This window comes from Grammomys surdaster, unplaced genomic scaffold, assembly GCF_004785775.1.
Source record: "Grammomys surdaster isolate TR1022 unplaced genomic scaffold, NIH_TR_1.0 64, whole genome shotgun sequence".
Lineage (NCBI taxonomy): Eukaryota > Metazoa > Chordata > Mammalia > Rodentia > Muridae > Grammomys > Grammomys surdaster.
The window spans coordinates 13,203,727-13,217,611 of record NW_021604566.1 but is presented as its reverse complement, the minus strand read 5'-3'; the positions used below and the strand labels follow the sequence as shown (position 1 = coordinate 13,217,611).

At 45.9% G+C, this 13,885-nt stretch overlaps 1 protein-coding gene across 1 annotated transcript; it reads right to left on the bottom strand.

The window, feature by feature from the left end:
* Positions 1 to 1,235: 1,235 nt before the first annotated feature.
* Positions 1,236 to 12,369, bottom strand: Prdm14 (PR/SET domain 14). Its single transcript, XM_028768754.1, has 7 exons — positions 11,706 to 12,369; positions 11,119 to 11,172; positions 10,866 to 11,023; positions 8,825 to 9,095; positions 5,802 to 6,004; positions 4,178 to 4,279; positions 1,236 to 1,463 (listed from the first exon to the last, which is right to left on the bottom strand). Exons 1-7 carry the CDS (start codon positions 12,367 to 12,369, stop codon positions 1,236 to 1,238), a joined length of 1,680 nt encoding a protein of 559 aa, XP_028624587.1.
* Positions 12,370 to 13,885: the final 1,516 nt, after the last annotated feature.

The following is a 13,885-nucleotide window of genomic DNA, read 5'->3' as shown; positions in this document are numbered from 1 at the left end:
CCTAGTCCACAGAGTTTCAGGATGGCCAGGACTACACAGAGAAATCCTGTTTTGAAAAACCAAAATAAATAAGTAAATATAGAAGATTAAAAAGGGGGCTGGAGAGATGGCTCAGTGGTTAAGAGCACTGACTGCTCTTCCAGAGGACCTGAGTTCAATTCCCAGCACCCACATGGCAGCTCACAACTGTCTGTAACTCTAGTATCTGACACCTCCAAACACCCCTTGACACAGACAAAACACCAATGCACATAAAATAAAAATAAATAAGTTGCTTAAAAAAAAGATTAAAAAGGAAAGAAAAAAGGAATCCGCTTTAAAACTAGAGTAGCATAAATGTTTATTTTCAGTCTTTCTTCATTCAGACATAATTTTCTTTTCCAGTTGGTAAAACTTAGACACCAACAAGAATTACCAGTCTTCGTGCCCTGGAAGTGCTTTTGTCTGGTACTCAATGTATTACCTGGGATTTTGATTGCTCAGTGGGGAGAGAAATGAGCCCAAATTAAGACGGAACATTAATACACGGCAGAAGACTCAGTTATAACATGCCAAATCTCTAGGTAGGGCAAATCGTTTGGATGTAGTAACTTAATCCTGTAATTCAAAGTCATCATCAGTTATATGACAAATTTAAAGCCAGCTTGGGAGTGGGAGAGAGAGGGAAAGAGAGGAGTGGTGATGGAGAGGCCAAAACAACACCACCAAAAACAAAAAATAGAAAGCAGGAACTGGCAAGATGGTTTAGCAGTTAAGAGTCCTGGCAGGACTTGTAGAGGATCTGGGTTGAATTCCCAGTATCCACAGGATGGCTTACAGCTATCCATGAACAGTTCCAGAGGATCTGATGTCTTCCTTTGTCCTTCACATGCACTAGGCATGCAGCACATAAACACATACACGGCAAAACACTCATGCACATAAAATAAAATTAAAGCTTTAAACAAAGTTATTGCTCTGAAGGAAGCAGAGGCCTCTGGCTACAGACATGGTATAACTGGTGTTAAAGGACTGACAGGAAAGGAGAGGAGGAGTCTTTCTTCTTTTATCATCACAGGATCCAGGACTTTACACCCAGTCCTGCTCAGAAAGGATTCCATAAGTTCTGGAGTTTCAGATCAACTACTCCGTTCTTCAGATTCTCACTGAACACTTCAACCATGTCCATGTGACACAGGCAAACCAGGAATTACAGTCAGAGTTCTTGGTTTTCAACTGGCTTTGCTCTCAAAGAGCTAGCAGGTTTTATGAAGCTTCATGTGGGCATAGAAAGCCTCTTGATCCAGGAAGCCTTTCCCACAAACATTGCAGGAGCTACGGCCATCCTCCTTGTGTGAGCGCCGGACATGGCTGTCATGGGCAGCATGGGATGCAAAAGCTTTACCACAATGCTTGCACTTGAAGGGCTTCTCTCCGGAGTGCTGTCTAATGTGTGTTCGGAGTATGCTGGAAGCAGTGAACTTCTGCAGAGGGCAGAAAGCAGAAAAAGCAACTTCCACAGGCTATACAACTCAGCAAGGGGTTAATTTTCATTGTAATGGACGTATCACCTTTTTTTTGTTTGTTTGTTTGTTTTGTTTTTCAAGACAGGGTTTCTCTGTGTAGCCCTGGCTGTCCTGAAAGTCACTCTGTAGACCCGGCTGGCCTCGAACTCAGAAATCCACCTGCCTCTGCCTCCCAAGTGCTGGGATTAAAGGTATGCACCACCACCACTCGGCTTGCTTACATCTTTCAATTCATAAGAAACATGTTGACACTGATAGGCGCCAGTGTGTTGGCAGTCACCTGTCACCCTAGCACTCCTAGTAAAGAAAGGCGAATGAAAGTGGAAGGCTTGTCTCAGATGCATATGAATTTGAGCCCCACCTGTACTACATGAGACTTTGCCTCAGAGAGTGTGAGCGCACGTGTGTGTGTGCATGCATGTGTGCGTGTGTGCATGTGTGTGTGTGTGTGTGTAGGGCAAGCTAGAACCGCTTGGTGGTGGATGGTTAAGAGTGCTAGCTGCTGTTCCTGAGGACCTGGGTTTGATTCTCAGTGCTCACATCCATCTGCAACCTAGGTTCCAGAGTAGCTGACGACTTCTGGCCTCCGCTGACATCAGACATGCATGTGGTACACAGACATGCATGCAGGCAAAACACCCATAACATTTAAATAAATTAACATTAAATAAAGAAGACTGCATTTTCTTTTTTTCTTTTTTTGGTTTTTCAAGACAAGGTTTCTCTGTGTAGCCCTGGCTGTCCTGGAACTCACTGTGTAGACCACTGGCCTCAAACTCAGAAATCTGCCTGCCTCTGCTTCCCAAGTGCTGGGATTAAAGGCATGTGCCACCACTGCCTGGCAGAAGACTGCATTTTCATCCCAAGAATCTTCCTTTTGCCCTTTGCAGCCAGAGAGGTCCTTTCCTTTCCCACAGATGTTTCTTCAGACAACCAGAGATGCGTTCTCCATCTCAAAATCTCGGCGTGAAGTGCATGAGGGGATGTGATCTTCCAGGACTCATTTTTCCCACTCAGCATAACCCTCAGACCATCAAGTATGTTTATCAACAGTTTCATTCCTTTTTCCTTGCTTTGTGAAATGCAACAGAAAATGGACACGTCCTAGACTGTCACACCTGTCATCCACTGAAGGAGATGGGGTTGTTTTCAGATTGGCGTCATGATGTTTCTTTGCTGTTACGATGTTTGGTTTTTTTGAGTTGAGGGTCTCAAGATGCCTAGTGTATGTGTATGGTTTTGGTTTCTGTTTGTTTGCTTTTACCGTTGTGTGTGTGTGTGTGTACAGTATACACACTAGTGTATACATACATGTCAGAGGACAACCTGCAGGAATTAGTTTTATTCTTAAAAATTATTTGTTACGGGGAATAGGTTTAATAAAAGACAACCTTGCTTCTCTTTTTCTACCACATGGGTGCCAGGAATCAAACTCAGGTTGTTAGAAGACTTGGCAAGAGGCACTTTTACCCACTGTGCCATCTCACTGGCCACCTAAGGTAACCTGGACTGACCTTAGACTCACTGGGTAGCAGAGACTAACCTTGAATACCCAAACCTCTTGCCTCTACTTCTTACATGGTGGGGGTTACAGGCATGTGCCTGACTAAGCAGAATGCCTTTTTTTTTTTTTCTTCCTCTCAGGGGAGTTTGGAAGTCTAAGATCCACTCTTCTCCCTTTCTGGCATTACTATAAGATACAAGGATGATGCCAAGGGAGACAAACAAGCCCAGAGGACTGCATGCTCTGCAGCTGTGCTGTCCACCTTGTCCTTGAGGCTTCAGGGCACAAAGTTTGGCTAGTGAAATCAGGAAACACATTTTCTATTCCCCTTCCTTGGTTGGCTGGGATCACGCTGTACAGCCCAGGCTGGCCTTGAACTCATAATCTTCCCACCTCAACCTGAGATTGCAGCCAGGCTTCACTGTATCTGGGTCTTTTCACTTCTGTGCTTTCAAACAGCCACATATGGAAATAGCTACAAACTGGACAGCATTGCACATCACCAAATTAAAATGAGAGATCCCTTAGAATATTCCTGAAACATGATCAATGAATTGTGTTTTTCAGAAAAGCCTTAATTCCTCTCTATCTCTGCTGATGGATATTCTACAGTGCACGAATCAGATGGTACCCTCATAAATATGCCTTTAGAATGATTAGCAGCATGAGGAGTAACTAACACTTTCAGTGGTTACAACTGGCAGACACAGTGATGAAGTTTTATACAGACCGACTGATAAAACCCAACTAACCCAACTACTACAAAGGTCAAAGGTCAAGCCTGAATGCTGGCTAAGACTGTGCTCTTAAATTCTCTCATTCTCTCTCTCTCTCTCTCTCTCTCTCTCTCTGAGACAGGGTTTCTCTGTGTAGCCCTGGCTGTCCTGGAACTCATTCGGTAGACCAGGCTGGCCTCAAACTCAGAAAACCGCCTGCCTCTGCCTCCCAAGTGCTGGGATTAAAGGCATGCGCCACCACTGCCCACCTTAAATTCTCTTTTTAAAAAAGTTATTCATTTTGAAACACGGTTTCACTCTGTAGTCCTAGCTGGTCTAGAATTCACGGAAAAAGTGCATTGGCTGATTGGTAATCAGTTAGTTACCCAAGATGAAGTCGAGCTTCACTCTTCTAGTTACAGATGGCTGGCACCAAAGGAGGTCTCACCTACCTTTGTACAGTACACACACTGGTATGGCCTGTCTCCGGAGTGGACTCGCATGTGCTTGTTCAGGCTGGAAGACTGAGAGAAGCTTTTCCCACATGTTGAACACTAGGAGATAACAAAACAGAGTTGAAATTTTATCTTCTCCCCCAAATTATGTCTCAACATATATTTTCCTGGGGGTGAGAGAAGTTTTTAAAAATTCCATAATTTGTTTACTTGTTTGCTTAGAGAAAGGATCTATGTAGCCCTGGCTGTCCTGGACCTCTCTCTGTGGAGACCAGGGATACATGCCTCAAACTTACAGATCTGCCTGCCTCTCACTCCCATGTCCACGTCTGGCTAAGATTTTCCTAACATTATTATGAGTGTGTGCATAGGCACGTGATCATGGCATACATGTGAAGATCATCAGAAAAACACTTTGGAATTTGTCGACTCCTGAGTTTGTTCCCGGAAACAAGCTCATGTTGTCAGCCTTTCAGGGCAAGCATTTTAACACAAGAGCTACACTGACAGCCTGAGAACTCTCTATTCCATGTGCATCTGTGGACCAACAAGCCACTGGCTGAGTGTGCCAAGGCTTGCCTGAGATTACATAGCACAAGCCAGCCTAGAAGCTGCCTCAGACCTTCCTAAGCAAAGAGATTACAGAACTCCCACAGCCGGCAGGATGGAGTTGTCAAGTGTGTACCCAACATCATTTGATGTTGGTCCATGGCTGTTGCTCAGTGGTCGAGCGCTTGTTCAGTGTATGTTCAAACTGTGTTCAACCACTTGTACCCAAAGCGAAACCAGACCAGATATCCAAAGTTCTGTATGTCTGTTTCTCTTCAGTCTTCTCCTTATAAAGTACTGACTTTAAAAACAAATAAAATGCCTTTAATCCCAGCACTTGGGAGGCAGAGACAGGCGGATTTCTGAGTTTGAGGCTAGCCTGGTCTACAGAGTGAGTTCCAGGACAGCCAGGGCTACACAGAGAAACCCTGTCTCGAAAAACCAAAAAAACAAAAAACAAAACAAAACAAAACAAAAAAATAAAACCAGAGTCATGAACTCTCTGGACATGACTGTCATGGAAAAATCACAGGAAATTCAAGGTGAGGCATTCTTTGATCAGCTTAGGTGGACAGATGCCTCTTGTGTTCAGACAACAAAAACATGGAACCCCATCTTGTCTCTTTAGGACAAACTTTGTTTTGCCCTTTTGACCAAGTCTGGCAGAGAACGGCTCTCTGGCATCACTGTTGTCTCTCATCCTTATAAAGACCATGGACTGTGATGTAGTCTTCCTTTCTTTGGACCATTTCAATATTTCCTCTGCACCCATGACTATCTAATGCCTGATCCCTTCCCAGCTTCCAGTACAACTCACTGTTGTGATCTAGTCTTCACCCTGAGGCTGAGCACCTTTCCTAGCCCAGAAGCCCACTCCTACTTCTGTCCCCCCTTTTTCCCGGCCACAGATCTTGACATATGTTCATGCCCACACATGTGCCTCTTCCTCACTGCCATGGCATGGCAAGCAGAGAATCCTCCAGTCAGTCTCATGAGCCCCTCTCTATGTGGTCAGGACAGGGGAGTGTGAAAACAGACTAGGAAGAAGGACATCAAACCACAAACTGCTCACCAGGTAGGGCCGGTGCCTTTCATGGACATGAAGAACGTGGATCCGGAGTCGGTCACGCTTTTCAAAGGATCTTTGGCAGAGAGAACATGGAAACTTCCTATCCCCCTTATCCACACAGGGAGTGTACTTGAGGTGCTTATCTCTGTAGTACTTGTAGGTAAACACCTTTCCACAGCGTTCGCATCTGTAACCTTCTGTGGACTCTGTCAAACACAGGGGTGTTTAGTGCCAGAGGGTGTGTTAACCTCTGTCCCTCCTCTTCACCACCTCAAACAGAATTCAAAAAAAGCCATAAACAGACACACACCATAGCTGGTGTGGTGGAACACACCTGTGAACCTGGGCTGAAAAATCAGGAGTATAAGGTCATCTTTGGCTCCATAGGGAGTTTGAGGTTAGCCTGGACTACATACACATTCAGACAATGAATGCACTGTGCCTTCATTAGTTCACAGGCATTGATTATTACTGAGTCTGACTCACAGGAATGATAGGTCACTGAGTGTCAGAAGGCAAGCACAGAAAGGTAAGTCTGTCACCTATGCTGGAGTTTTAGCGATGCAGCTGTCTTCCGTTTCTCCCCAGGCACACCTGGTCTATTCAAATAGCCCACTTACAATAAGCCAAGAACATGACTTTCCAACCCTACACCTTATATGGGAGGCACCCACCAACCCTACCAAAATACCTTTGAGAAAGGAATTGGATTTTTGTTGGATGTAGGATCTCCCTGAGTAGATTTGAACTTAAAATTATTCTTCTTCAACCTCACAAGTATCAAAATTAACACATGCACCACTATGCTTTTATTATTAATCATCTCCAAAAACATTGATCTTGGGCTGGGGTGTGAATGGATCAGTGGCAGAGAGCTTGCCTGGCAGGCTTCAGGCCCTGGATTCGATTTAATCCCCACGACAGCAATGGAATAAAACTAGACACTCATATTAACAGTCATCATAGGAAGTCACTTGTAAGACTTCTCAATAAATTAATCTTTTCAAATCTGCCTTTCACATCTTGTCCAAGATAGCACCATGGGTGGGGTGTGGTGCAAATACTTTCAATCCAGCACCCAGGAGGCAGAAGCAGGCAGACTTTGTTGTTGTTATTTTGAGACAGGGTCTCACTCTGCGGCCAGATTGACCTCACACTTGTAATAATCCTCCTGTGTCTGCTAGGATCACAGGCATGGACCACAAGACACTTTGGACTTTTTCTCCATAAATTTCCCACAAAGCATTCACTAAGTATATTTTTGCCCCCGAATCTCATTTTCCACTTGTATGTCAAAAACAGATGAAGCATTTTCTGGAAGTGACCAAGACAGTCATTCTTGGTTAGGTGCTAGGGATGACATCCTGAGACCACAGAGATTCATGCGGTCTTCTGCAGCCGTTTCTGCTCCATGCACCTGCTGGAGGAGTCAGAGGCCTTCCCTCCCTTCCTCCCCATAACCTCTCTGATCATCTTCACCCAGACCACTCTTTCTATACCTTTCTATATGCACAGTAGTTTATATTTTTCCTCACCTTCTGGGTCAGTAGTTTCCAAATGCTTGTGTATAAAAACCAGTTGGACGGGTAATATTTAGGAATAAATTTCAAGCTGCGTGTGATGGTACACACTTTAAATCTCAGCATCCAGGGGGCAGAGGACTTGAACTCACGAGTCCAACTTTGTCTACACAGTGAGTTTCAGAACAGCCAGTTACTTAGTGAAACCAGATATCAAAAAGACCTACATAAATAAATAAGAATTCAAAGCTGGGTATGGTTTTACATGTTTATAATCCTAGCATTTGGTTGAGGGTTGGAAGTAGGAAGGAAGACCAGTTCAGCCATCCATCCTGGACTGCTTGAGACAGGGAACAGAGAAAAAAAAAGAAGAAAGAAAGAAAAGAATAAAAATAAAAAAGATGCAAGCCTGGAGATTCTAGCAGTCTGAGTGCTCAGGACCACTCTTTCCTTAAAACCACCACATCTGAAGACCTAATCCTGTGGTGAGTTGGTTGTCCTCTATCTTCTAGCCACTCAGATGTGATCATCCAGGGACCAACAGCAACCCATGGAAGCTGAGCAAGATGCATAGTCTCAGCCCCACCTGTGATTAGGACTAGCTAGCCTCTCTATAAGATCTCCAGTCCAGGTGTATACAAACACACACACACACACACACACACGTATACGCACACAGAGACACACATGGTTCAACAGTCAGGAGCACTTGGAAAGCTGGGGCAGAAGGTTCTGAGTTCAAGGCCTGTCTAGGGGGGTTAGGGGGAGAAAAAGAAAAGGAAAAGAAGAGGAAAAAAAGAAGAAAAGCAGGGACGAGTGTTGAAAGCTGAAGCATAGTCCAACATTTTTCAGATTTGCCACAATTAAACCTTATGTTAGGGGCTGGAAGTAGTGAGATATTTGTCTTGTTTTGCCTGAGGCACAGTCTCACTGTGTGACTACACAGTAACTTGACACTCCGTTAGACCAGGCTGGCTTCAAACACAGAGGTCTGCCTGCCTCTCCCTCCCAAGTGCTGGGATTAAAGGTATGTACAAACACACCCAGTTTAGAGGCTGGAAGTGTATGTAGCTCAAGGGTAGAGTACTTGAATATGAAAGAAGCCGCCTCAGCCAGGGAGAAATAGTTTTAACTAGATGCCTTGCGTTGTTTCTTAAGTGATTCTCTTCAATATTTTCTATTCTAATTTTTTTCTTTAATGCTAATTTCAATCACTAAATTGATTTTCCACCCCACTAAGTTACTGCAGCCCACCATTTGAGAAAGCCGGCCTGAGCAGGGATGAATCACACTGGCTTACCCACAGTATGCTGGCATGTATTCTATGTCTTTTATTCCCAAGAACAGGTAGGGAGGAAGATGGATAACCTTAGAAAAAGAGGCTGTAGAAAAGATGGTGAGGATACACCTCTTACAGAGTCTCTGGGATCTCAGTTGGGAGCCTTTAGGGAGTCCAGCTAGTATTCTAATAGGTTCTCACTGGGCAGGGCAGAGGCAGACACTTACCCTCAGAGGGCTCAGACAGCTGCTTGCCTTCGTGCTCAGTGACCTGGAGGTTCATGGGAATGTCCAGAAACTTCTCATAGCTGTTTCCATACCACACAAGCAGCTCCTGGTTCTGGTGGATGTCTTTACAGCTCTCATAAAATATCTGCCCTTGGTGCTGCACGGCAGCCAGGTTCTGCTCCTTGGGGAATCGAGCACAGTTGACATACGACATCCAGTTCCCAGAAGCTTTGCCATCAATAAAATGGCTCAGGTGACCATCTTCAAAAATCTAAGTAAAATGAGACAGGAAGTTTGGTTTGTGTGTGTGTGTGTATTCCTACACAAACATCATGACCAAGAAGCAAGTTGAGGAGGAAAGGGTTTATTCAGTTTACACTTCCACATTGCTGTTCATCACCAAAGGAAGTCAGGACTGGAACTCAAGCAGGTCAGGAAGTAGGAGCTGAAGCAGAGGCCATGGAAGGATGTTACTTACTGGCTTGCTTCCCCTGGCTTGCTCAGCTTGCTTTTTTATAGAACTGGAGATTACCAGCCCAGGGATGGTATCACCCACAAGGGGCCCTCCCACCTTGATCACTAATTGAGAAAATGCCTTACAGCTGGATCTCATGGAGGCATTTCCTTGACTGAAGCTCCTTTCTCTAACTCCAGCTTGTGTCAAGTTGACACAAAACCAGCCAGTACAATGTGCTTATTTTGGTTTGAATAGGATCTTGCTTATGTACTCAAGGCTTGCCTCAGCTCCCTGAGTTCAGGGACTATCAAGCACATTGCCATCCCCCATCCTACCAGTAGGCATGAGCTCTTGATTTGTTTTCCTTTTGTCTGATCTATAAGCTGAAATTTAAAAATCTATACCCAAATTCCTACTATAGAACACAATTCTATAAATCAGATTTCCATACCAGAAGTAGCATATAAACTTTTTTTTTGTTTTTTCGAGACAGGGTTTCTCTTTATAGCCCGGGCTGTCCTGGAACTCACTCTGTAGACCAGGCTGGCCTTGAACTCAGAAATCCACCTGCCTCCGCCTCCCAAGTGCTGGGATTAAAGGCATGCGCCACCACTGCCCGGCTAAACTTTTTTTTTTTTTTGACAATATCTCATATAGCTCAGGTGGGACTTGAATTTAAAATATAGTTGAGGATGGCCTTGAACTTCTAATACACCTGCTGCTACCTCTGCAGTGCCAATGTGTGCCACCATATGGGGTTATGCGGTGCTGGGGATTGAGTCCAGCATTTCAGGTATGCCAGGTATTTTCTCCAGTTCCTCTATAGATTACAAGACAACATACTTTAAAAATGAATTTATGGCCTTATCACATTCTTGACCCCTGAGTTTCTACGAGTAGTGTATGTTAATTTTATAAGCAAGGGTAAGGGAAGTAAATAGGTCTTATTTGAGCCCAGCTCTTAAAGAGTGCTGGGGAGTTCTCTTCTGTCCAGTGTGGAGGCATTGGAGCTGCTGTATCATCCTCCTGGTGTAGCAGCTTCGGTGTCTCACCTAGTTTAGTATAAACTACTGTTTAATTCAGGTCTTCCACATTGCCAAAATTACAGATTATCTTCCTAAATTTTATTCCTAGAAGTTCAAGGTTAGGGTATTTGGAAGATTTTAAGTTATCTGGTACATTCTGAAAAATGGTTCCTGTCAATGAAAAGCTGCTATCTCAGTAGCCTCCCTTAGACAGTCACTAACTGGGAGAGCATTGGTTTTATTTGTTTTGTTAATCCATAGTCAATTTTACAAGAAAGTAAAATGAAAGTCTAAAACGTATCTTTCTTTCCTGTAGCATGCTTTTAGCACTCTACCATATTTAAAACACTTGGTTTTGTCTGTAAGTAAAACATGCAGTGGTAATTCTTTAAATGTACTTTCCATGTCTATTCTGTACAGATTAAAGTTATTTCACCCACTACAAAGTGGAGTTCATGCAGAGGGAGGTCTTTCTCGATAAAGGCCTTCGAGGGTACTGCCTCCTCAACCTCAGGTCATCCTCCCCAATTTCAGCAGATCATCCCAGAAACACACTTACTTCCCACATCCGAGAATTGTCCCTGTGTGTCTTCACTTCACTGGCATTGACCACTTTACCTCGAAAGGGTCCAAATCTCACTCCTTTGGCAATGAAGTTGCTACAGAACACGCCAAAGTGCAGAGCATCGCCAAATGCTGTCTGCATGAGACAGAGACCTAGGTGAACCCGAGGCAGGAGAGGAAAGAATGAGCCCAGGCAATGATTCAGCATTAGTTCTGGGAAATAAATCCAGGCAAGGAGTGCAGCCTACCTTCCGGAAGCTGAAGGGAGTCTTTGTCCAGTGTTTTACGAAGATGATTAGACCCTAGAAAGAGACAGCCTTAAATTATTCTAATTAAGAATAAATACCACGAGTTGCCTTCCTGAGGGGGATCGCTCAGTTCCTAGAGAGTGCTTTAGATTTGACGTGTACCCTCTATCCTTTACTGTTGGTACCGCTGTCTGACACAAGCTTTTTGTACACTGTTGCTCATTTGAGACTCAGAACACCCTTTGGGCAAGATCTGGTAGGTAATGAACTCCATTTTGCAAACTTGAGAATCAGAGACGATGCTTTTCTGAGGTAAAGAGCTGCCAGGTGTGAATTTCTGGAGACCATCATGTAGATACTTTGTACATCCCTAAAGCCACCGAGTGAAACCGCTATGCTCTTAGTTCTCAAAGCTCACTAAAAACAAGCTCAGGAATTACAGTTAGGCAAGGAGGACCCCGAGAAGCGAGCCAAGAGCAGGATGTTTAGAGGGACACTCTTTTAGAGGCAACATAGATCCACGTTTTAATACTGTGTGGCCCAGACCCATTCCACTCAACCCAGACCCAGGATGTAGATTTCCTTACCAGGACTCTCTGTGGGAGCCAGGATGCCTGAAATTGCATGCTGTAGGCCAGCTGGGTGTTCCGGACTAGCGATGGCTCCATACAGAACGAAGCGCAGTTCCTCCTCTGTGAAGTTGAAGCCGCGAAAAGACAGTTTCCCCTCTTGGTTCAAGGTTTGGGGGACAGATATTGACTGGGAAGACTTAATTCCATCAGGTAGTAGAGAAGCAATTACCGGGGATGGCAGAAGTAAATTTTCAGCTCCCCACAACTGGTCTCTGTTGATTTGGCCGCCGACGGGGACCAAATTTTGGCCGCTGGAACCGCTGCTGCTCCTATGCTCAGTGCTGTCTAGAAATCGTGGTACCTCAGGAGTAAATTGGGGAACTGGGTACCATGGTGACAACTTGTACCAGGGCAGATTGTATAGCGGCTCTGTGCTCTGCACAGGCAGACCCGGGTTCCACAAGGGAGGAGTCGTCCCGAAAGCACTGAGAGGGGCCGTCGCCTGGGACTCAGACACTGCAGCTGCCAGTTTCCAGACATTCTCCTCGGTGGTGGCGACGAGGTTCTTAAAGTGGCCTGGGACAGACGCGTAGTAGGCAGTCAGGTTCTGGGGGCTACTCCGGGGCAGGTAGTTCGCCTTGTCCTGGGACTGGGTCTCACCAGAAGGCAGAAAGGCCATCGCAAGCTGAGTTTTACAGATCTGTGGGAAACCGAGGTCGCTGAGTGAGGGGTCCTAGATGCTCTTAACTACTTCTCCCCCACCCCATCGAAGACAATGAACAAACTTCCCAATTCGATCCCACCAACCCTACCTAGGAAAAATAACACAAAAGGCACAAACCTCAACACCAAATCAAACCAAAATAAAATAAAAAACCAAATGTCTCAAACCTCAAACGAAAATCTGCCTCGGCGTCCCCCGACTGGAAGGTGCTGGCTCAGGTCGCCTTCTCTTTTGCTCCCCAAACCACCTTGACTAAGGAATGCAGGTTTGCAACACCTGCTGTCCACATTGTCCCCGCCCCCCCCAGCCCTCAAACGGCTCCAGCAAAACGGGTTTCAATTCCGTCTCTCTTTTAATTATCAGTCAACAAAACGCCTCTCTGCCCCCTGGGTCTCTAAGAGCGATCTTCAGCCGAGCTACTAGGGCACGACCGTGTACCGGCTCCTGAGCAGGCGCTCTTGAGTCCGCAGCGGAGCTAGGAGACGTGTGCGCTCTGGGTGGGACAGCGCAGAAGGGGTTCTGAGCCGACTCTGCGCCCCAAGGACTTTAGCGAGACGCCAGCAGGTCCAGCAGTGCCGACTCCACCGAAGGGAGCGGTACGCGTCTCTCTAGAGACCCACGTCCAGTGCCCCTTCCCGCCACATATCCAGTCTCTTGGCAACTCTAGCCACTTAACCTAGGTCGCCTCTGGAGACTCAGTGATGACAATCCTAGGCCAGGCAGCAGAGACATGCCTCGGTGGTCGCCGTCCCTACCTCGGCCTCGGCTGCCCTGGCCCCGAAATGCTTCTTTCTCAGTGGTCACACAGCAAGTTCACCAAGGCTGAGAAGTGAAGACCCATAGGGTCTGGGATCTTAAGATCTCGGATCAGTGTGTCCAATAAGGAAACCAACCTGGGTCTCAGAAGTTAAAGAACATAGAGTCAGGAGGAGAGGTCAGCCACCACGAGGCCTCTCTGTTTTTATTTCCCCCTGAGCCCCGAACAGCGCAGGCTAATTCTCAGGACGTGCGATTCCGGAGGTGGAAAGCCAAAATCTAATTACAGAGTTTTAAAAAACAAACTAACTCACAAAAACAAAGAAAAAACAAAACCACAACCAAACAACTGCAAAACGAACTTTAAAAGCGGTTACACAGCACCGTTCCCGGCCGCGCTGGAAGCCTGTAGCCCTCAGGGTAGGTCCCTTCAGCGGGCCAAAGACCTACCTCCGGCCAAGGCCAGGGTGGCAGCAGCTGGGTCTCAGGACCCTAGACTTCCGAAAGCCCCGAGGGCTGTGTGGGCTTTAAGAGGGAGTGTGCAGACCCAGCCTCGGGGTACTTGAAGAGGGAGGCAGTGGAAGAGATCAAGCCTGTGGAGGTCCTCTGATAGTCTCCTCCCCGCCCACCACAGCCATTGGCGAGCACTTGGATTCCTCCCTAGGTCCCCAGAGATCACCCACTTAAGCCAACAGTTCTCTAGACCTGTTCCCTG

What these genes read in the sequence shown, in the direction of transcription:
- Prdm14 (XM_028768754.1), bottom strand. Translation starts at nt 12,369, where the DNA reads ATGGCCTTTCTGCCTTCTGGTGAGACCCAGTCCCAGGACAAGGCGAAC. An exon ending in CTCCCTTCAGCTTCCGGAAG is followed by an intron (nt 11,024 to 11,118) that starts GTAGGCTGCACT and finishes GGGTTCACCTAG; the next exon opens with GTCTCTGTCTCATGCAGACA. An exon ending in ACAATTCTCGGATGTGGGAA is followed by an intron (nt 9,096 to 10,865) that starts GTAAGTGTGTTT and finishes CATTTTACTTAG; the next exon opens with ATTTTTGAAGATGGTCACCT.